At 36.4% G+C, this 24642-nt stretch overlaps 1 protein-coding gene across 3 annotated transcripts in view; it reads right to left on the bottom strand.

Moving 5' to 3' along the window:
- LOC150085722 (roundabout homolog 1-like) overlaps window positions 1–24642 on the bottom strand; it is a 1418757-nt gene that overhangs the window by 352848 nt on the left and 1041267 nt on the right. For all 3 annotated transcript variants that reach the window (XM_090374199.1, XM_090374201.1, XM_090374202.1), the window contains exons 16-17: window positions 14788–14985; window positions 2141–2168 (exon numbers count right to left, since the gene is read on the bottom strand). In XM_090374199.1, coding sequence (XP_090230325.1) covers window positions 2141–2168; window positions 14788–14985 — 226 coding nt within the window. The remainder of the gene's footprint in view (window positions 1–2140; window positions 2169–14787; window positions 14986–24642) is intronic.

Here is a 24642-nt window from a genome sequence, read left to right as displayed (position 1 = left end):
ATAGTGAATCAAAATAAAAAAAAATCACCCTCTGTCCCAGCAGCATTCTTTTTCACAACTGCAATATTCAAACAATAATTGGTATTAGCAGTAATAAGCTTGCTTTCTTGCAAATGATGCAAGAAAGCGAGCTTATTAAAAAAAAAAAAAAATCCACTTCATCTATCCATTCTTTCCAATAGTATGTCTAGTTCTTCCTTGAATTTATTCTAACTCTCCACTTCCACAATGGATGGAAGCTTCTTCCAGCAATCAACCATCTGCTGGCTGAAGGCAAACTTCTGTAGATCTCTTCTGCAACCATCCTTCCTGAATTTAAATTTATGCCCCCTCATGTGCATAGTCTGAGCAAGAGGAAGAATCCCATCAGAACTGGGTTTGCTCAAGTCATTCAAAATTTTAAACACCTCAATCACATCACCTTGCAGGTACCTAGTCTTCCGATGATACCATTTACAAAACTGAAGCCTTTTTTGGTAAGAGCACTCCTTTGTTCTCCTCACGAATCCTGTTGCCCCTTCTCCTATAGCCTTTAAAGCTGCTCTACATCCTTCACAAAATGAGGCCTCCAGGTCTGTATGCAGTACTCAAGATGTGGCTTGACCATTGCCTTATAAAATGGATTAATTACTTGCTTATAACTACTAGCAAAATTCCTGTATATCACTGACAAAAACCCATGAGCTGCCCTTACAAGCTGTCTGCACTGTTCAGATAACTTCATATCTGACTGCACAATTATGATAGATTAGTTTATATCTACCATAATCTTCTGTATCACCTGATAATTTATAGGCTTCCCATGTACTTTTCTTCTCTGCTACATGTCTCATTAGTTCATCTGCATCTCTTTAGCTCTAAGCTTTGAACAGCATTTCTTAGTTGGTTGTTGTTGTTGATATTTGGTTTTTAGGAGCATTAGCAACTAAGGCCATATTGCTGAGGGGATATGCGGTGGTCATTCCCTGACCTTTCCGCATCCTCCGTATTTGGTGGTCCTGGGCTCGAACCCCGGTCTAATCAAGAAGCGTGTGCTACGCACTACTGCTCCTGCCCACCTGGCTACGGAGGTGCCTCTTAGTTGGTCTAGACCAGTGGTCTCTCTCCAAACTTTTTTGGTCGTGCACTCTTATTTTACTTAAAAGGACTAGTGCACACCCCGGAATAAAAATTAAATATATAAGTTTAATATATTTTTTTATTTATTTATCATTTACATGGAAGGCATTATATCTAAAATCACATTGATAAAATCACATATAATTTTAAAAGATCACAAATAAAAAAATACAAAAAAAAATTAAATTGAAGTTCAAGTACAAAATGTACTTGAATGCACATGATCAATGGCATGACCAAATAAAGCCGCACAAACAAACAAATCCGCATATTGAAGTATTAAAAAATATTTATTTATAATTTTTATTTGCAATTACGTTTCGAAAAACTAAAGTTTTCATAATTAATAAATATTGATTTATTGTGGATTATCTTGCCAACACCATGGACCATCTCGCACATCCCTAGGAGTGTGCACACCCACTTTGGAGACCATTGGTCTAGACCATCAAGAAACTACTATGCTACACACAAAGTTAAAACAAACTGTATGTGTAGTTTCAGTGAGTTTATCTTTTGCTGTTCATTTGCAAATAACAAAACAAAATGCATGTTGTATGAATGATAACAAAAGATACTAAAAGGATACTGAAGAGACCCACAATGACCACATGTTAATGCATCATACTACAGATAGAGTAGCAGTATCAGTACTAAAAAGAATGATTCAGTTGATGATAAATTTCAAGTGGGTTTTTGAGCTTTCAATCAAGGGTATTTTATCAGTAACCTAACTACAAAATTTTGTCTAGGCTCAATTGATAAAAAGAGATATTGAACCCTGAAGTGCTATTATTTCTTTATGATTATCCTGAATAAAATGTTCAACTTTGCATTTGGTGAATGTGACATAAATACTTCAAAAAAACATAAATTCAAGGCTAGAAAAATTTACTTCCCAGCATTCACACCTTAGAGTTTGATCAGATAAATGAAACAGATTATGATTCTGTAATCCTAAATTCATAAAGAAATAAAGTAGATGATACACATAATATAGGTAGAAAATTAAATGTCTTACCTGATGTCATCTGACTTGTGAATTGGCACTGAAAAATTTTAAAGTTTTTAACAAATTAATTTTTATTTCATATTAAAGAAGCATACTAGTAAAAATACATACACAAGTAAATATATTTAACTTTATAGGATTTTATATATATAAGTCTAATAAATCCAAATGAATCGAAAATTAGACTGTAGAAATAAAAGAAAAATTAAGTTAAAATAAAAAATAAGGATAGTAGAGCAGACATCAGTGGTAGCAAAAATCACAACATGTTGCTTGTATTTAACTGTAATATTAAGTTTCAATAAAAAGAAATGAAAGTATACCAACAGAGTGGCAAACCTACTATGGTTATGTCCCATCTCGAGATGGGACATAATGGATAGTCTTTTCTATTCAATCCCATATTACGGCATGTTCTACTTTTTTTCTCTATTTTAATTTCGGTATTGTTGGCTCGTTACATTTACATATAGTGATATTTCGTGTGTTTCGGAAACTAGTGCTTATCTGGGGGGGAGCTAAATTTTCCTTTAATTTGGACTCTATTTTCTAAATTATTTAATAATGTTTCTCCAACATTACTCTATCCTTAATTTTGCACATTAAATTCTTCGCTCTACCGGTTTGCCATGCTACTAGTATACTTTCATTTCTTTTTATTGAAACTTAATATTACAGTTAGATACAAGCAACGTGTTGTGGTTTTTGCATTTTTGCTACCACTGATGTCTGCTCTACTATCCTTATTTTTTATTTTCACTTAATTTTGCTTTTATTTCTGCAGTCTAATTTTCGATTCATTTGGATTTAATTAGAATTATATTTACATGGTAGTAGTGTGATGAATTGCTAACACTGCATCCGTGTTGCCCTCTATAGACTAATTTATTTCCAGATATTTCAGCAGTTGCTTTGTCTGTTCAGTAGTTTGGTTTCTCCATGTGAGTATTATTTCTCTGTCCTATTATTTTTACACTACGTGTGGACTACAGTTGTACAAATCTATTATACCAGCAGTCTGATCTCTGTATCATTCTTTCACGGCATGGATTGTGTAGCATCTGAAATATAGTGGTTCCCTAACCATTATGGCCCATCTCGCCGTGGTCCACTGACGAGATGGGACATAATGGTTAGTCTCTTCTATTCAATTCGATATTATGGTATGTTCTACTTTTTTCTCTATTTTAATTTTGGTATTGTTGGCTGGTTATATTTACATATAGTGATATTTCCCATGTTTTGGAAACTGGTACTTATCTGGGGGGTGCCGCCAAATTTTACTTTAATTTGGAATCTATTTTCTAAATTATTTAATAATGTTACTCTATCCTTAATTTTGCATGTTAAATTCTTTGCTCTACTGGTTTGCCACGCTACTGGCATACTTTCATTTCTTTTTATTGAAACTTAATATTACAGTTTTATATATATATATATATATATATATATATAGACAAAAAGGTAAAAATCAGTATATTTGTGTATAAAGTAGGGGAATTAAACTATTAGGTGTAATAACCATGGAAGAATAGGGAGAAACTGATGACATTGATGAAGTGATAGAGGGCGCGATGTCTAAATTTGCAGATGATGGTAGAGAAGTTAATGATCACTGTCAAGCTGAGCTTCTTCAGAGAGACCTAGATAGACTTCAGGAATGGTCAGAAAAATGGCAGCTATGCTTTAATCCAACAAAGTGTAAGGTATTACACCTGGGAAACAGTAATCCCAAAATAACTTATTCACTTGGTGGAGTTCAACTAAACCCAGTACTGGAGGAAAGGGACTTGGGTGTTACGATACGGTCAGACATGAAATTCTCTGAGCATTGTAAACAGGTTGCAAGGAAGGCCCATGGTGTCCTATCGATGATCTATCGAACTTTTGCAAGTAGAGATAGGGACGTGATAATCCCATTATATAAGGCTTATGTTAGACCACACTTGGAATACTGTGTACAAGTATGGAGACCGCACCTAAAAAAAGACATCAAGCTTCTTGAAAGGGTGCAAAGAAGGGTAACTCGCCTGGTGAGATCGGCAAAAGGGCGTCCTTATGAAGAAAGACTTCGAATATGTGGGTTGCAGAGTTTGGAAACTAGACACCTTAGAGGAGATTTGATTGAGGTGTTTAAGGCTCTGAGAGGCATCAGTAAAATGAATGAGGACAAAATTTTCAAGATTATAAATGATGCTAGAACTAGGGGACATAAATTCAAGTTACGGGGGGAAATGTTTAGATTGGACTGCAGGAAGTTTTATTTTAGCCAGCGAGTTATAAATTACTGGAATAAGTTGCCTTCATGGGTGGTAGAGGCCGACAGTTTGGGGAAATTCAAAAGTCATCTGGATAGTACTTTCGGGTAAGGGAAGCGCATAGGATGATAGGTTTAATTTCCTTTTTATTTATTTTTTATTTTATTTTTTTATTTATTAATTATTATTATTTAGTTATTTATTTTATTTATTTATTTATTTATTTTTTGTTTTTATCATTGTTTTGTTTGGATTTTTTTTTTTTTTTTGGCTGGTGCAGCATAAGCCATAGGCTTTCTTGCACCATGCGGCCGTTACTAATACTAATTACTAATACTAACTGTAAGTAAAAAATCAATTTACCAGAAATAAAAATAAAATGCAATTAATCAGGGCATAATTATTGTAAGAACCTAAAGATGTGGGTCCTAGGATTTTAATTACTTCTTCAAAAGGGTCAGCAGCGAAAATTGTAGGAGCCACGACGATAGGCCAGGTCTCTGTTTCTGTTATGATGTACACGTAAACGGTATACGTATACATCACAGCTGACCTGACAGGGACCAGAAGGAAGAATAAAAGAATAAATAAACTTTAAAATAAAAATAAAAATGATAAATAAAATCCTGTGGAAAGAGAAGAATGAAATGTAAACTCAAAAAAATCTAAGAGATGAAGCAGAAACAAGAAAACTTACTGTCTGTATGGACCAGAAGACGTTGAAAGTCAATGGTGATTGAAGGACAGAGCTGAGTGTTCACATGCAGTGTATATATGTATCAGTTGAAGTTGATGTGTCAGTGTGTGTGTGTGTGTGTGTGTGTGTGTGTGTGTGTGTGTGTGTGTGTGTGTGTGTGTGTGTGTGGGGAGGGAAGTGTGAAATCGTAAACTAGAACTGTACCTGTGTGACGGGGAATGAGCAATTAAACAGATAACGCAAAAAGCCAGCAGAGGGAAAAACAAAATCTAGCAAAGTAGTGTGGAAAAGACACTAAACTTTGAAATAGAAGAAACAAATAACGATAGTAGAGAAATAGCATCTTGATACTGCTTTCGGCAAGCCTAATTGCTCACGAGAAATAAAATGTAGTAAAAAGAACAGCAGAAAGTAATTGAAATGGAGGTGAATAAAGTAGTGCTCGGGCAGTCCAGGGTTGCAAGCCTGTACCACAGATGGTCCTTGGACAAATGACTGGACAACTGCCTCATGTGTTTAAGTCAATAGTGGGCGTCTCCGTACCCAGGCAGGGAAGAGCAGCAGTGCATAGCACACACTTCTTGATTAGACCGGGGTTCGAGCCCATGACCACCAAATACGGAGGATGTCAATAGTGGCAATGTTAAAGAAATCAAAATAATATAAATAAGATAAAAAATGAGATACAAAATAAAAAAATAAAGATACACAAAAACGATGACAAGACAAAAAACATAATACCCCTGTCAAAAGACAATCGAGCTTTCCACAGTGAGACACAACAGAGTCGGGGGGGGGGGGGGGTGTATGATATGATAACTATATAATATGTACTGACCAGAATGTAAAGGAGGTTAGTCTACTGACATGATGTTAGAACTGGGTTGTAGTTTGTAATATTTTTAAATTTAATAATATTAAATGCTTCTGTGAAGTGATGGTAGAGGGAAGCAACTGGGAATTTATAGCTGGGAATATATGTAGTAATTTATTGTAGAGTATTTTAATGTTGTATGAAAATAAGACTGATGCTATTGCATGGCGCCTCTGTAGCCGGGGCAGGAGCAGCAGTGCATAACACACGCTTCTTGATTAGACTGGGGTTCGAGCCCATGACCACCAAATACGGAGGATGTGGAAAGGTCAGGGAATGACCACCACATATCCCGGAGCAATATGGTCTTAGTTCCTAATGATCCTAAAAACCAAATAACAAACAAACAAACATGCTATTGCATATTGCAGCAATTCTTATACACTGGGAAAGAATTATGCTTACATGAACTCTTTTAGAAATGTTAGAATGCCAATAGGTAAGACTGACTACCTTGAAGCTAAAAGCTTCTCTTTTGTTGTAAATGTTGATAGTAGTATGGGGGTTGTCGATTTTTATATCTAGGTCTAGGTAGTTGGCTGAAAGTTCATTATTATTTGTTTTATCCAGAGTCAATTCTGCGGGTAAAAAACCAGCAAAGTCCTGTTAAAAGTTGAGTAGTTGAAAATTATCAAGTCATCAATGTATCTAAAAAGCTGTATGTCTGAGTGTAGAGCTGTCTCAGACCAGTATAGGTATAGGTCCTATGTATTTCATGTTACAGGTTTGACAGGTTAAAAGATAAATCACGTTACTGCTTTTGCAGAAAATGGGTTCCTCATCATTATTAGCAGTATGTTGCAGATGCATATATATATATATATTTATTTTTTATTTTATTTTATTTATTTTTTGTATTTATAAGAGATTGAAGAGGAGTATAACAATATTTATATGGTTTATAGACCATGGGACACTGCTATTTTTGGCAGAATGAGCCCAATGACCATAATGGATATATAAGTTGGTAGACTGAGTGAGTTGCTAGCATAATGGGAATTGGAACTACAGAAGAAACCCACAAAAGGTACAAAAAATAATAAAAATAAAAATGTCAGAGAGGCCTTGCTTCTTGCTGTCTTTCCTGTGGTTTTGATGGTTGATCCTTGAAGAAGACTTTTAAATCATAGGATTTTTAGCATTAAGTACTTTTATCTCTCTGAACATTAAAAAAGTTTTCCTCCTGGTGATATTTATTAGACCTTGAGAATACCATGTGATGGGGTAGCCAATGGAAGAAGAGGGATGTGGGTCACATGGTACGAGTGGGCTGGGAAATTTTGTCACTACAAATGCACAGGTAAAGTTACATAGGTCACTTCCTGATTAGATATCAATCACTGCTTTTTTGACAGGTGTCAGGAATCTGTGATGTTTGATTTCCTAATGTAGTAATTAACAAAATGATACAATCCAGATTGGCAATCACCGATTCCAAGAGAAAATGCCACTGTCAGGAGTCTGCACAGAAATATTGAGAGAAACATGCTGAAAGGTTACAAACAAATCAGAGAATAAGCTCAATGATGATGGAGCAAGTGGAAAATCAATGTGACAGAAAGCGGGTAGCTAATATGGATAAAGAACAGGCAGAAATTCAGCGAACCGTTAAACGGCTCAGATGTAACGTAAGATCTTCACAAGATCCTGGTAACAAAGAAGACACTGAAGCAATACTCTTTATTTGATTATCAGTGGCATTCCTTCATTTTTTTTATATATAAACCCCAAACAAAAAGGTATTAGAACATAGAGTACTTAGCATTGTGTGAGTTAAAGGTTGAGAAAACAGAAGATACTTGTTGATATTGCACTTGAATTTCTGTAAATTGTAATTTTCCAGAATTACATGCGAAGCTATTTGTTATTACTGTTATTTGTTTTTTTTTTAGGAGCATTAGCAACTAAGGCCATATTGCTCCGGGGATATGCGGTGGTCATTCTCTGACTTTTCCGCATCCTCTGTATTTGGTGGGCACGGGCTCGAACCCCGGTCTAATCAAGAAGTGTGTGCGACGCACTGCTGCTCCTGCCCACCTGACTATGGAGGTGCCACATGTGAAGCATGGTTGTTCCAGAAAACAGAAGTTGAAGGGATAAACTAGGAAAAAGAAAGCTGGCTCTATGGGTGTGAAGTTGGACAGTAAATGGATGATGGCTGATTGTGGCCCATATAGAAATTATAGATGCCAATTCAGAAGAACAGTGCCCCATGGAATTTTTTTATAGAAAAAGCCTTCCAGGAGAGAGAGAGAGAGAGAGAGAGAGAGAGAGAGAGAGAGAGAGAGAGAGCATCTATGAGACAGAGCAGAGAGACTTTGTAAAAGATGGATCATTAATTAACCTCTTTTAGAATAGAGTCTAGAAGCATCAGAGTGGTTTCCCTCAGATATGGGAAAAATATTCCAGGATAGAGCAGATTTGTATAGACAGAGTGAGTAATTCTTTAGAAGACAAATATCACTGACAGCAAAAGAGCAGAGACTCCTTTTGTGAGAAATAAGACAGCACTCAGTTTAGAAGGACTGAAATTAATCAGGTTATCACTGCCCCATTGGAGAATTACCTAAAGATTTATATGACCCCCCAAAAAACATCAATATTATACAAGAGGAAAAGAGTGGGAGAAAGAGCTGATCGGGGAACAACAGCATTACTGGAAAAGTTAGAAGACAGAGAGTCGTGTACTATGACCTGCAGCGAGAGGTCAGAGAGAAAACTGAATACCCAATTGCAAAAAACAGTCGGCAATCTATAAGATGGATGCTTTTCTAGAAGACTATTAGGCCAAACAGCATCAAAATCTTTAAAAATGACAACAGCAATTGCATGAGTTTCACCAAACGTTTCTATTTAATTTGACCAAAGGTGGATAACAAAAGCCAATATATCACCAGTGCATCAACACTGATGGAATCCAAACTGATAACAATTGATCAAATGGAAAGTTTGAGATAATTTAAGACTTTGTGGTTAGTAAATTTCTCCATTATTCTGGAAAGAGTAGAGGCAAGTGCATGAGGTGATAATTGGATGGAGGGATTTGGCACCATTTTTAGGAAATGGTTGATGAATGTGAGCAAATTTTCAAGCAGAAGGAAAAACACCAGTGAAGAGAAAAAAAAAAAAAAGTGTGAAAAGATGACAATAGAACGGGGAAGACCCAGAAACACGTCATAAGTATCTGGAGCTTTCTTGGCATCAGGACTATTCAGAATTCCTCAGATATTCTTTTGGCAGAAGACCACATAAGACACTGAAAATAGTAAGTGGGTTATTAAGATTATATATACAAGAGTTAAAAGAAAAGTAGTATGCTAGTAATTTCGCTTTATCTTTAGCTGACCCTTCATACATTAAGAATCTGCACATGAAAGACCCACTGGGTGACAGTGATCACAGTGCATTGATGTAGAATTCATTGAAAGATGTAACTGCTGTCAAGGGAAAAGATTTTGCTTTTGGAAAGGTGACTACAGTGATCTAAGACAGTTTATAAATTCTCCACAGTGGAAACAAACGAGTATTACAATGGCAAATTCTAAATGGGAACCATTTGGGAAAGAAATCGTAGAAGCTACTAGGCTTTTCAACTATCATCGACAGACGAAAATTTTGGCAGACAACATAAATTATCAGGTGATACAGAAGTTAACAGTATATATAAACTAGTCAGCAATTAAGTCAGAAAAGAGGCAAGCTAAGGCAGATTACAAGGGGTCTCAGGCAAAAAATATAAACAAAAGCGGAGACAAAAGCAGATAAAAGATTTATTTACTAATGTTAACAGTAGAAGGAAGAGGGTTGAATCATATTGGCCCACTTGATCTCACTGTTTTTAACTGTTTATATTCTGCTCAGGTTGCTGACAAACCTAATAAGCATTTTCCATCTGAATTCACACGTGAGGAATGGTATAGGGATGGGAGATGCAAAAGTGTATCAAATTCTAACAGGGAGCTGAATGATCCTGTGATTATGGGGAAGACAGTGGAAGAGAAACTGTTGCAGCTAAACAAAAAAAAAGAAAAAAAAAAAAGCACCTGTGATGGATGCCATCTATCCAATTATACTAAGGAAGTCAGCAAAAGATGCAAGCAAACCTTTGTTCATAATCATGGGTAAAGGATTCAATGATTGGAAATTGAAGATAAATATCATCCCAATTCACACAGAGAGATGAAAGAATGATATGAGTAATTACAGACATGATACTTTGACATATGTATATTACATAATTACAGGGAAAATAATGAAGTCAATACTTATAGAAGTAATGCAGGACCATCCAGACAGGAAGACTGCAGTCACAGCATGTATTTGTTAAGCAGGGGATCATGCCTAATCAATCTGACTGGACACTGTAACACAGCAACAGCAAAGGAACTGGATGGAAAAAAATAATTCTGCCATCATATACTTAGATTTCCAATTATCTCGCTACTTCTACTCTACCAGATAATGACTGGAGAGGGTCCGAGCAGTCTGTGTAAGGGGAGAGGACATTGTTGAGGTCCTATTATGTCAAAGAACTGGTATATTCTTGCTGAGTATATGCCATATCCAACAATTTCATTACTTCAATACATCTCCTCCCCTCCTTTTTGTACTACTGAATATATCATGAATTATCAAACAAATTGAACAAACTTATCTCCAAAAAGATATAAACCTCCCAAACACTTCCCTGTTCATTTCAAAAATATATGTCTTGGTTCCAATCCCAATGAAGTCCATTTCCACTTACAGTCTGCCAAACCCTGCATACTTTTTCTGACAATATCTCAATTATCAGTTGACTCAACCCCTGCTCATCTCAGCTGTCCTAATTATTCACTGTATGATTCCTTTCACCTATGTGTAAGCTTGCTCTGATATTCCCTATCAGAGACTTAATAATTTGGAATCTCCTCTTTTTGATCTTCTCTAGCTTAAAATATCTCTACCACATTCTTTCAAATTCAGCTGTTGTCTTTATCATTCTCAGAACTCTGCTAATCACTTGGAACTCTTTGAAACTTAACTTTCTCCAGTCCAACTTTTCTAACAGTGAGGTAATTTTCCTTAGTGGTTTTAATGTTCACAGCTACCCCCTGGAGCTTACATCTGGTGAGTATGAGCTTGGCACACCCAGGGTCCTGAACCGGATATCATCATTCTTCTCTTTCTTAGTGATTCCCTTCTACTTCTCTCTCTCTCTCTCTCTCTCAATTTTTTTTTGGCTGGTGCAGCATAAGCCTCGGGCTTCCTTGCACCATATGGCTAATAATAATAATAACTCCAGCTGGCTTCCATTTTCTAGTCAAACGGACCCCACCAATTCAAGATGCTGATGCATTTGCAATTACTGGAGGCAAGTTGCTGCTATGGATAAAGGGGTGGTTGAGGGGGAGAAGACAGAGAGTGGTAATCAATGGACACTGCTCATCGTGGACTAATGTTATTAGTGGAGTCCCTCAGGGTTCAGTATTGGGGCCTTTATTGTTTTCTGTATTTATAAATGATATTGATGATGGTATATCAGGCTTAATGTCCAAGTTTGCAGACGATACGAAGGTTGGCAGGGTTGTCAAGGACACTACTGACACTGCTGCTGCAACAGGATTTGGAAAGGTTGAGCAGATGGGCTTCGAGGTGGCAAATGAAGTTTAACATTGACAAATGTAAAGTACTACATATGGGAAACAGCAACCCCAGAGCAACGTATCAACTCTGTGGTACTACACTGACAGTGGTAGGGAATGAAAGGGACCTGGGGGTGGTGGTGCAGGCAGATATGAAGTTCTCTGAGCAGTGCAGACGAGCTGCAAGAGTAGCTCATGGTGTATTGTCAATGATATATAGGAATTTTTCTAGCAGGGATAAGGAGGTGATTATTCCCTTGTATAAGGCAATGGTCAGGCCACACCTAGAGTACTGTATACAGGCCTGGAGGCCTCATTTCAGGAAGGATGTAGAGCTGCTGGAACGAGTACAGAGAAGGGCAACTAGATTGGTGAATGGGACAAAGGGGTTCTCTTACGAAGAAAGGCTTAAGTTTTGCAAATTACAGTGTCTGGAAACTAGGCACCAGCGGGGTGATCTGATAGAGGTGTACAAAGCCTTGAATGGTTTGAGCATGCTCAATGCTGATGGGATTCTTCCTCTAGCTCAGAAAAATCACCTGAGAGGGCATAAATTCAAATTGAGGAAAGACAGATGTAGGATAGATGTGCGGAAATTTGCCTTTAGCCAGCGGGTGGTTGGTGGGTGGAACAGACTTCCATCCCTCGTCGTGGAAGTTGATAGCCTAAATAAGTTTAAGGCTCAGCTGGACAGGTATTTCGAACGAACAGAGGGGTGAAGTGGAAGTGGTTATTTTTATTTATTTATGTTACTTTTTTTTTTTTTTTTGGCTGATGCTGCATAAGCTTGCTTTCTTGCATCAAATGCCTCTACTAATGCTAATGCTAATGCTAATGCTAATACTAATGACCACACATAGATTGTTTGTTTACCTACTAGAATACAAGACAATTCTAACCACACAGCAAATACACTTGATATTTTTCTCACAAACAACCATTCTAAATACACAGTTGAAGTGAGTGATCCTCTAGGCACCTCAGATCATAACTTGGTGATGGTCACTTCTCCAATGGTCCAATAGAGTCTTTCTCTCATCCCCATTCTCAAGCTCATGTTGTTTGGAATTACAAGAATGCAAAATAGAATGATCTGTAACATTTCTTTTCCTTGGCCGGATTACTGTTTAAAATCTTCTAATGGCAATATTTTCTGAGATTGTGACACTGAAATAAATTCTTCTAGAGATTTATTCCCTTTATTCCACACTCCACCTTATAATTTTGTCCTTTATCCAGACCTTGATTTTCCAATAAATGTGACTAAGGCTGTTCAAGATAAGAATGTTGCATATCGCAAATGGCTTGTATCCAAATCTCCATGTTCATTTTACTGCCTATATCAAAGCTAGTAACAATTGTAAAGCAGTTATTAATCTGCCCAAGCTAGATTTTGAGTAGGCTAAGAAAACTTGCTTCTTGTTTAAATGGTAGTTGAGTATTCTGGTCTCTTGCCTATAAAGCTATTGGCCAAAACTTTTTTCTGCTTCTATTTGTCTTCTCTCAAAACCAGATAGTTCTACTGTCACTTCAGTCAAAGATAATGCTAACCTGCTGGCATTCTACTTTTCATCCAACTCGTGTAAACCATCTCCTATCATTCCCAGTACACTCCATTCAATACTTCCTGTGGTCTTCCGTCAGAAGAATTTTGATCAGTCTTAGTGCCAAGAAAGTGACAGGTCCTGATGATATCAAAAACCATGCTCCTGAGCTTATTCCTGTTCTGTTTGCCTTTTTTAACTTTCTTATTCTATGGGTGTTTTCCCTTCTACTTTGAAATTTATTCATATCCAGCCAGTTCCTAAAAAGGGTGACAAATCCTTCCCATCCAATTATCATTCCATTTTTTCTTACTTTTTTCTTACTTTTCTTACTTCGTTACTTTTTCTAAAGTAACGAAGAAATCTATTAACCGCCAACTCTTCCATGTGATCAATGATCGCCAGTATGGATTCCATTGGTGTTAATCCACTGGTGATAGATATACTGGCTTATGTTACCCGTCCATGGACAAATTTAATGAAAACGTTTTATGAAACTCATACATTTCTCTTGATATTTCAAAGGCTTTTGATCATGTCTGGCATAAAGGTCTTCTAAACAAGCTTCCATTTTATGGTTTGCCAACTGATTTTTGCAATTGGTTATCTAGTTTTCTCTCTGGGTGCTCACTGCAATTGATGGTGGATGGATGTCTGTCTTTTAACTGCTCCACTAATGCTAATGTTCCCCAAGGTCCAGTTCTTTCGCCCATTCTTTTCCTCTTGTATACTGATGACTTTCCATTGACTGGAAATCCTTATCGGTGAGGAAAAGAAATGTTGAAAAAAAAAAAAAGAAGAGAAAAACATGCTACACTTTTCTTTTGTATTAAATATAAATAATACACCACATAAGCCACTTACTACACTGTAAGATACTACAACAGCATGGCATATGCTATATGCATTATTTACATAACCTGAAAGATCAAGAGGAATCTAATTACTGAAAGCATTTTAGAGAGCACTTCATAATTAGTTTCTTATGCAACATCAATACTGCAAACGTTATTCTTTTTTAAACAATCAGTCCCATTTATCAAAAATAGTGAATAAATAAATAAATATTCAAAGGTTCTGAAAACATTATATTGTTCATTTTATAGAGCATTGTTTGATGCATGATTTTTGTAAATCAGGTGTACTTGGGGAATGACATGGAAATTTAACATCTCTTGTTTTTTCGATACTGTTTATAACCATAATACAATACATATTTTATAATTAATTTAACACACAGATAGGAATTAATCAAGTAGAGAAATTTCAAATATTTTAATTTTCACAGAGTTTAATTTAAATGGACCATACAGTATCAAAGTATGCAGCTGATTCTAGCAAGGTGTTTAACCACCACTGTTTTGATCTCAGCATGTGACTGAAATTTACTGCATAATGGATGTTCCAGATGACTTATTTTTTATTATGTTCTTTTCCCCCAACCCTACAAGCTAGAGACTAGCTTTTGGCTGTGGCAACTACATCTTCAAAAAAATTTTAAAAGACTGCAATCCAAACTCCTAAACAGAATTCGAAGTACTGTACATCAAAATTAGGTAGAGTTCAGTCTTTTTAAATATAATTAAGTAACTTTTTGTATATTTCTGCATTTTGAGATAAAAAATAGGATACAAATATTACTTATAAAAACATATTTACCAGTGAGATGAGCACCTAAAGCTTTCTTCCATGCAAGTCTCCGTCTTAAAAATAAGGCAATGAAAAATATGGACAATAACAAGCACAGAAGTCCACCAATAAGAGCAATAAACCATGGCTGACGGACCATATCATGAAAATTTGACACAGATGTAGCTGAAGGCCCATTAGCAAAGTGATTGTGCAGAAGGCTGGGATCTAAAATAAAGAAATATCTTTGACTTCTTTGCAATTAAAAAATTTCAGTGTTTCATTTTTTAATATTCATAAAAATAAAATTCATAAAATTAGCATATCAGAATTATAAAACAAATCTTTGATATGAGCCTCACATGTTTTTATTACTGTATTCTGTTTTTATTTTCTGCATTACATACTTCTTTTCATTACTGCATTATGTTTTCCACACTGAATATTTTATTTTTTTGTTTAGTGTACTTCTCTTTGGTCTGCAACTTCAATTCAAGAGTAAAATCAAGACAGAAATGTTATCATTAACAAACGAACATAAAAGAATACTGTAGAAAGAAAAAGGAAATAGTTATAGAGAGAGCAAAAAATACTATAAGCCTAACAATGAATAGATAATCCTGAAAGTTTAAACAAATGTGAGGAAAAGAGAAAGGCAAAAAATGATTTAATAGAGAAAGCACAAGCAATAATAAGTTAAGGTACAACTTATTGAAGAATTTAGTGAAGAGATTATGCAAAAAATCTAAACAAGAATGACAGTAATGCAAAACTGATCAGTGAGCTATGAGTGACATGACACAAAAATAAAATAACATATAACTAAGGACCCATGAACAAGAAGGATTCAGGAAAAACAAATCTATTGTTGGCCAAATATTTACATTACAGATAACCCAACTGCAATAAGAAAAATAAAAGATTTTTTCTTTTGCATTATTGATTTTAAATTAGCTTTTGGCTTAATAAGAACAGAGAGAGAAATAAATTTTCTGAACTATTATTAAAAAGATAATATAGCAATAGTAAGAGAGAGAAATATAAAAATGGAAAACATTAAAATCAAAAGAAAAGGGTTTTCTTTTGATTTCTTTTCTGTTTCACTGCTCAAGTTTCTTATCCATATGTTATAACTTGTATTATTGTGGGGTACAGTTTAATTTCTAATTCTTTATTAATTTTGTAACTCCTCTAGTTTCATTGATAAGCATCTGATGGCTGTTCTGTTTGTTTCATTGTTTCTTTTGTAGTTTACATTATCTGTTCTCATAGTTCCCCAGGTAGTTGAATTTATACACTTGCACAGTGGCTTGTCCGTTTTTATCAATTTTATTTTTATGATTTCTTTTCTCTCCTCTTTCCTATTGTTATTACTTTTTTGTTGATGTTCATTGTTATTTATCTAGTAAATAAATAACAATGAACATTGGGCAAAAAAGTAATAATCAGAGAGAAGAGAAATCATAATGATAAAAATTATGATTTGCTGGTCCCACAGGAACTAGCAGTTGTTGGCGACTCTATTATCAAGGAAACAGGGAACATGCTATATAAAAAGGATAGGTGGAACAGGACCAGGGCATGTCTACCAGGGGCAAAGGTTGATGACGTTGTAGAGCAGATATCATCTTTTAAGGGCACAAAGGGTGATATTGTTGTAAATGTTGGTACTAATGATATTAAGAGTAGGAGACCGGCAGAATTACTTAACAAGCACAGGTCACTGTTGAAAAAAAGCCGTGAATTAGGGTTGAATATGAAAGTGTCCGCAATTCTGCCCAGACACGACAGGAGGGAGTATATGATAAGAGCCTTGTTGATCAATTCGGCCATAGAAAGATTGTGCAAGGCTCAAGGGGTTGAATTTTTTTCAGCCTGGTCTGTACTTGTTAACAGGAGAGACTGCTTCTACGGGGATGGGATACACTTAAATAGAAAGGGTGCAAGAATATTTGCTGATGCTATCGAGGCAGTGTTAAGTGGGTCGGAAAACTGCTAGATTGGGGGAATACAAGGACTAATAGATTAACAGTAGCCCTATGGCAGAGGTGAAAGTGATTCTTGCACTGTTTCTATTGGAAAGACCAGCAGACTGGAAAACAAGATGCAGGGTACTTCCTGCTGGGAGTCATTGCGGTACAAGTAAACACATGGGTTGTGTTAGGGTAGCTAAGAATAGGAACAGGTGCATGTATACTTGCATGTACACCGATGCTAGGAGTTTGGTAAATATATTTGATGAATTTGAGGTATTGCTCAGAACATCAAAGGCAGATATTGTTGGGATATCAGAGATGTGGTGTCACACAGATATAAGGAATGCAGAGCTGGAATTTGGGGAGTACAATGTGTACAGGAAGGATAGACAGGATAGGAAGGGAGGAGGGGTTATGCTATTAGTTAAAAAACACATAAAATCCAAGGAAGTCAAGCCAGTCAACATCGCTGGACAGTGCAGTGTCGAGTCAGTTTGGTGTGACATAAGCATTGGGAGATCAAAATTGAGAGTAGGAGTGTGTTATAGGCCTAATGACTCTGATGAGTATAATAAGGAACTGTACAGGAAAATAGAGTGGGACAGTAAATCAGAGATTCTTATAATGGGGGATTTTAATTTCCCAGATATTGACCGGAATTTGTGGGTTGGTCACTCAGACGCTAGCAAGGCTTTTGTGGATTTATTGGATGATTGTTTTCTACATCAGCATGTTCGGGAGGCCATTAGAGGGAGTAATACTCTTGACCTGATTATCAGTAGTGATTCTTCATGTATTAAGAATCTGTAGATAAAGGAACCACTAGGTGGCAGTGATCACAGTGTGCTGAAGTGGGATTTACTCAAAGTGGTAACTACCATCAGGGTAAAGGGAAGAGTTTTTGCTTTCGTAAAGGTGACTACTGTGGTCTGAGACAGTATTTAAATTCTATACAGTGGGACCTCCGTAGCCGAGTGGGCAGGAGCGGGAGTGCAGTAGCACACGCTCTTTGAGTAGACCGGGGTTCAAGCCCCTGACTGCTGAATACGGTCGATCTGCCAACCCGCACTGGACCAGCGTGGCAGATTATGGTCCATTTCCCTCAGCATGAATTGTTGAGGAGGCTTCCATCCTGCAGTGGGTTGATAATGGCTGCACTTTACTTTTTTACAGTGGGACCAAATGTTACCAACAGCAAATTCAAAATGGGAAGCATTCAAAGAATTTATCTTGGAAGCTACTAGGCTTTACATACCAACTAAGAAATATTGTTCAAGGTTTAGGCCTAAATGGATGTCAGATGAACTAATGAGACATATGACAGAGCAGAAAAATGCATGGGGCACATATACATTAATGGGTGATATGGAAGTCTATGATAGATACAAGCTGGTCTGTAATCAAGTCACAAAGGAGATTAGGCAGGCAAAGGATGCAAAAAAAAAAAAAAAAACAGCAAAGAGTTCTTTACTTATGTAAACTCTAGAAGGAAGGGGATGAATCAGATTGGTCCACTGGATCAATATCCAGTGGTTAAATGAGTATTTTGACTCTACATTCACCCATGAGGAGTTATTCAGGGAGGGGAATGCCAGAGGTGAGTTAACTCTGGCAGTAAGCTGGATGATTTTGTAATAATTGAGAGGAGAGTAGAGGATAAAATGTTGAAGATAAACATAAAAAAGGCCTGGGGTGGATGGGATCCATCCAGTTATATTAAAGGAGGCAACAAAGGAAGTAAGCAAACCGTTAGCCATAATTATTAGAGTTTCTTTGGACTCAGGGGAGGTACCCATGGACTGGAGATGTGCAAATGTGACCCCAATTCACAAAGGAGGATCAAAGGGCAACACAAGTAATTATAGACCTGTTAGTTTAACTTCTGTTCCAGGAAAATTAATGAAGGCACTAGTTAAAGAAGCACTGCAGGATCATCTAGACATGACTTCAGTTATAGCTCAGACACAGCATCGTTTTGTTAAGGGGAAGTCTTGCCTGATCAATTTGATTGGATACTATGATGTGGTCACAAAGCAACTGGATGCAGGAAATAACTTTGATATCATATATTTGGATCTTAGAAAGGCTTTTGATACTGTTGCACATGGAAGACTGCTGCACAAATTGGAGCAACGTGGTATTGGAGGCAAATTGCTACTATGGATAAAGGGATGGTTGAGTGGGAGAAGACAGAGAGTGATAATCAATAGACACTGCTCATCGTGGACTAATGTTATTAGTGGAGTCCCTCAGGGTTCAGTATTGGGTCCATTATTGTTTTCTGTATTTATAAATGATATGGATGATGGTATATCAAGCTTAATGTCCAAGTTTACAGACGATACAAAGGTTGGCAGGGTTGTTAAGGACACTACTGACACTATGCTGCTGCAACAGGATCTGGAAAGGTTGAGCAGATAAGCTGAGAGGTGGCAAATGAAGTTTAACATTGACAAATGTAAAGTCTACATATGGGAAACAGCAACCCCAGAGCAATGTATCAACTCTGTGGTACTACACTGACAGTGGTAGAGAATGAAAGGGACCTGAGGGTGGTTGTGCAGGCAGATATGAAGTTCTCTGAGCAGTGCAGATGGGCTGCAAGGGTAGCTCACTGTGTATTGTCAATGATTTATAGGAGTTTTTCTAGCAGGGATAAGGAGGTGATTATTCCCTTGTATAAGGCAATGGTCAGGCCACATCTAGAGTACTGTATACAGGTCTGGAGGCCTCATTTCAAGAAGGATGTAGAGCTGCTGGAACGATTACGGAGAAGGGCAACAAGATTAGTGAATGGAACAAAGGGTGCTCTTACAAAGAAAGGCTTAAGTTTTGCAAATTACAGTGTCTGGAGACTAGGCAACAGCGAGGTGATCTGACAGAGGTGTATAAAGCCTTGAATGGTTTGAGCATGCTTAATGCCGATGGGATTCTTCCTCTTGCTCAGAATAATCACCTGAGAGGGCATAAATTCAAATTGAGGAAAGACAGATGTAGGATAGACGTGCAGAAATTTGCCTTTAGCCAGCGGGTGGTAGGTTGGTGGAACCGATTTCCATCCCTTGTCGTGGACATTGATAGCCTAAATAAGTTTAAGGCTCAGCTGGACAGGTATTTCGAACGAACAGAGGGGTGAAGAAGAAGTGGTTATTTTTTATTTATTTTTTTATTGTTTTTTTTTTTTTTTTTTGGCTGATGCTGCATAAGTTTGCTTTCTTGCATGAAATGCCTCTACTAATGCTAATGCTAAATGCTAATACAGCGAATAATTTGGGCATCTGAGATGAGCAGTAGTTGAATCAACCGATAACCGAGATTTTGTCTCGCAAGTACATGGGGTTTGGCAGACTGCAAGTGGAAACGGACATAGTTGAGATTAGAATTGAGACTACGTATATTTGTGAAATGAATTTGGAAGTGCTTGGGTTTGTTTGTTTGTTGTTTGGTTTTTAGGAGCATTAGCAACTAAGGCCATATTGCTCCGGGATATGCGGTGGTCATTCCCTGACCTTTCCGCATCATCCGTATTTGGTGGTGACGGGCTCGAACCCCGGTCTAATCAAGAAGCGTGTGCTACGCACTGCTGCTGCTCCTTCCCACCTGGCTACGGAGGCGCCGAAGTGCTTGGGAGGTTTAGATCTTTTCGCAGATAAGCTTGCTCTATTAGTTTGACAATTCATGGTGTATTCAATAGTAAGAAAAAGTGGATGGGACATGCTGTATGAAGTAATGAAATTTTGGGATATGTCGTACACGTGGTAAGAATATACCCAGACCCTTGACATAATGTGGCTTTGACAACGCTTCCCGCATACACACTACTCGGACTCCTTCCAGTCACTATATGCACTAGCTGATCCAGAAGCCTACTAGAGAGTTACCAACAGGTTCGGTCCGGTGTACTAACTAGCGGCCGGCCTGCGAACACCGTTTTAGAGCTGTACCCTTGAAATGTAAGGATTATTGGATCTTGCCACGATGTTCATCATAACCTCAAAAGTCATCAATCATACTGCATGATGGGGAAGAGATAGGGAAGGTTTGACTGGAACTTTGCTCTAGAGACTAAAAATGGGTTCCACCACTTTAAGCTTCAAATAAGCAAAGTGGTGGTATTTCACCGGTTGATGAGAGTCGTCTACCACCTAGAGTACACATAAAATCTCATTTTTTTTGTACAAATTTGTTATTTGCATTGCCCAACTTAGATTATAGTCTATCCATAACCCAAGGTAACAGTGATTTGAAACTTCTTCAACTGATAGACAATTGCAATTCTGGAAGTTCTGTTCATGCAGGCATTCATGTATATGTAATTTAATAGAGGGATGAGTGTCCTGGGTTTGGTGAGGGTGGTCTAATTACCAAGAATTCGGTTTTTTTGAAAACTGAGTGCTAATTTATTGTTATATAACCAATTTGTAAATGTATTTCATCCTGCTGTAAATCTAATGCCATTTTTGTAAGGTTCTTTCCAATTGTATTTAAGATTAAATCATCTGCATAAATTTTTAAAAAGGAGTTCTTAATCACTTTGAATATGTCATTTATATAGATGTTGAACATGATCTGCCCTGCATGGGTGCCCTGTTGTACTCCTCTCTTTATATTGTATGATTTTCCCTTTGTTTTCTCTACTTCAACTGTGATTTTTCTTTTGATTAAATAAGATGTTAAGAGTTGATCGACTGTTCCCCTTATAACATATTTCAGTAATTTCTGTTTCAAGATTGAGATATCAATTAAGTCATATGCTTTGGTCAAATCTATAAATAAGATCATTATGAAGTTATTGTTGTTCAAATGTAAGTTAAAAGAGTCTACTAAACTCTCCAATAATGTCGGTGTGCTCTTACCCTTCTGATATGAGAATAGAGAGTTATTTGACAGTCCATATTGATGTGGATATTTACTTATATGGGTAAATATATAATTTTCTATTATCTTATTTATAACTGACTGTATTGTTATTGGTCTATAATTACAAAAGTCATCAGGTGGTCCCTTTTTATACATAGGCTATTTTAAAAGAAAGTAAGTTTGTAGGATAGACTCCTGACGCCATCATCCGTGCTATAAGCTCCACCAAGAGAACAGTGAGCTGTTCTTTATTTCTCTTTACTTCGGTTACTGTAATACAGTCAAGTCAGTAAGATTTCTTGTTCTTTAACTGTTCTATGATCTTGAGAATCTCCGTGTACTGTGGAGCAAAGATTACACAGGAGTTCACTACCTGAGGAAGATTATCTTTTTGAGTAAGGTAGTCTTGGCAATAGTGTATATTGTATCTGCTGAGCTCTAATACAGTTTTGACAAATCTGTTTGCAGTCTCATATTGTTTATTTGTACCAGATACCTGTTCTAATAGTGTTTTGATTTGATTTCCCATTGACTTTTTCTTCCTTGTACTTAGTAGGTTATTTATATGGTCAATTTATCCTTTTGAGTTATCTGTTTATCCATAAAAAAGTTGATTGTAGTAAGTGTTTTTCTGTTTTCTAATCAAACCTGTCAATTTATTTCTAATTGTTTTATAATTGTGATAATGTTCTATCTTTGATGGACAATTTCTATACTGCCTGTATACTGCCTGAAGTATTTATCTCTTTGTACCAAAAATTCTTCTATTTCTCTTGTCATCCAAGGTTTCTTATGTTTAATCCTGCTACTCCTAGAATTTGTGTTGCAAGCTGAGAGATATATTTTTCTCTCCATATTAATCTTCGAATTGTTTATCGTTTGTATTATTTTATTTGAAAAGACATTTACATTAGTTGTGTAAGATGTTAACCCTTGCTAAACATGTTTTCTGTGTTGTGTTTCAGCTTGCCTGTTGATAAATATTTGTTCTTCGCAACATTTGTTAATTTTTTATGTTCACATGGGTGTTGTTTTGAGTACATATCTATTATTAGTATGCATGTTCTATGATCTGAAAGTTGATTTAGTAGTATGTAGGAATTTGAATACTTCAACATTATATTTGTTATAAGATGATCTAAGCAGGAGCTTACTGTTCTATCTCCCTCCATCCTTTGTTGCCTTGTTGTTCCAAATAAGCTATGTTCAAATCCATAATTATTTAGGATTACAGAATATCTGAGTATTACATTTTCTGTTTCATCGTTTATTAAATTGATATTGAAGTCTCCCACTAGTATTGTCTTATCAGCTTGTATGTCTTCCCATTGCAGAATTATGTTATCTAATTCTATTAGAAAAGTGTTTATAGAATCTGATGGTGGCCTATAAAAAGCACAAATTATGAATGTGTTCTGTGGATCTTCTCCTAATAATTTGAGACAGCAGTTTTTGCAAGACTGAGTCTCGTGGTAAACCTGTATTGCCTTATAGCATGTTCTATAGTATATTATTATTCCATCGAACCCTTCTCAACTCTCTCAACTTATAGACCTTGTCATATCCTAGTATATTATAGTTGGCAATTTCATCACTTTTTATGTTAACCTCTGTTAAAATACAAGAAATATATTTTTTCATTGCATTTATATATTGCAAAAAGTTAAACCAATTTTTTCTTAATGACCTGATGTTTAGAGCTACCAGAAAAAACTGTTTTTTATCAATTAAAAGAGTTTGGATATTTGTATTTTTTAAAAAATGTAAAAGTGAATTGAAAGTTTGTGATTCCTCAAAAAGCATACCTGATGTCTTAATATTACCTTAGGCCTAGATTTCAAGAAATTACAATTATTCACAATGAAGGAATCTATTTTATATGCTGCAGGTGCTTTGAACTCAAGATTCTTATGGCTCTTGAAGAGTCATTCTTCTTCACGTAAATCCTCAAATGTTTTAACCATAAAAATTTGAAACTGTGAGTTTTTACTAATTGTTTTGTTTCCCAAAATAATTGCTTGAGGTGTGTTGTTAAGTGGTCATTTATGTAGATTGGAGCACTGCTGTTGTTCTGAAATACATCATTTGCTGTGAGTCGAATTTCCTTTGCCTTTCTCATCCATTTTTTCCTTTACCACATGATTTGAAAATTTCACAATTAGTGTAGGCTTGTCATTTATTTTTTTGTTGTTAGGTATATAGTAGTGTTCCACTTTGTTAATGTGCTGTAGCTTTAATGCAAGCCCCAGCTGCTGAATAACATGCTCTAGGTCCTGTTAATCCTACTATTTGCTCACATCTGGTGAGTATGGGCTTGGCACACCCAGGGTCCTGAGCTGGATTCATAATTCTTCTCTTTCTTGGTGATTTCCTTCTATTTCTGACTCTCTCACTCTCTCTCTCTCATGGGTAACTCAGAATTTTTTTTTTTTTTTTTTTGGCTGGTGCAGCAAAAGCCTCAGGCTTCCTTGCACCATGCGGCTAAAAAAAAAATAATAACTGTTGTTCTATCGAGTCAATCCGTGGGTTAAGTAGAATAGAATTCTCCTAATTTTTCTTGAAAGAAGCTTCCAGATTCACAAGTCTTTTATTGATTGCAGCGTTGGAGTCCTGCAGCTTGCATATGCTATTTTGTATTTTATCGAAGGAATCTGAGACAAAAGCAATCGAATTTTTGATATCATCTACTTCTGTCTTGAGGTCTTCCATTTTCTTCGTTATTGGTACAATTTCTGTTAGTAAATCCAGTAAATGTATTTTACTGTATAGTTTCCTTAGTACATCTTCTAAATTTAGTGTGTTCACCTGCATTTGTGTAACCTCTAAGTCTTCGTTTATGCCTGTTGTTGAATTCAGCAATTCGTGAAAATCTTCTGCCGAATAGGAAATTTCACTTCTTTCTTCCATCTCTTCTTTCCTGCACAATATACACCTCCACTGCTGTTTCTTCTGCTTCACCATCCCTTTATAGGTTTCGTTCTTTCAATGAGCATCGAAAATTGCAGCCATGACATACCACCTCTACCACATGTAGCAGTAGATTGCACTT

Source organism: Mastigoproctus giganteus, chromosome 5, assembly GCF_048544385.1.
Source record: "Mastigoproctus giganteus isolate SK-2022 chromosome 5, ASM4854438v1, whole genome shotgun sequence".
In the NCBI taxonomy this organism is placed as follows: domain Eukaryota; kingdom Metazoa; phylum Arthropoda; class Arachnida; order Uropygi; family Thelyphonidae; genus Mastigoproctus; species Mastigoproctus giganteus.
Note: the sequence above shows the minus strand (reverse complement) of the source record. Positions and strands in the feature narration are given on the sequence as shown.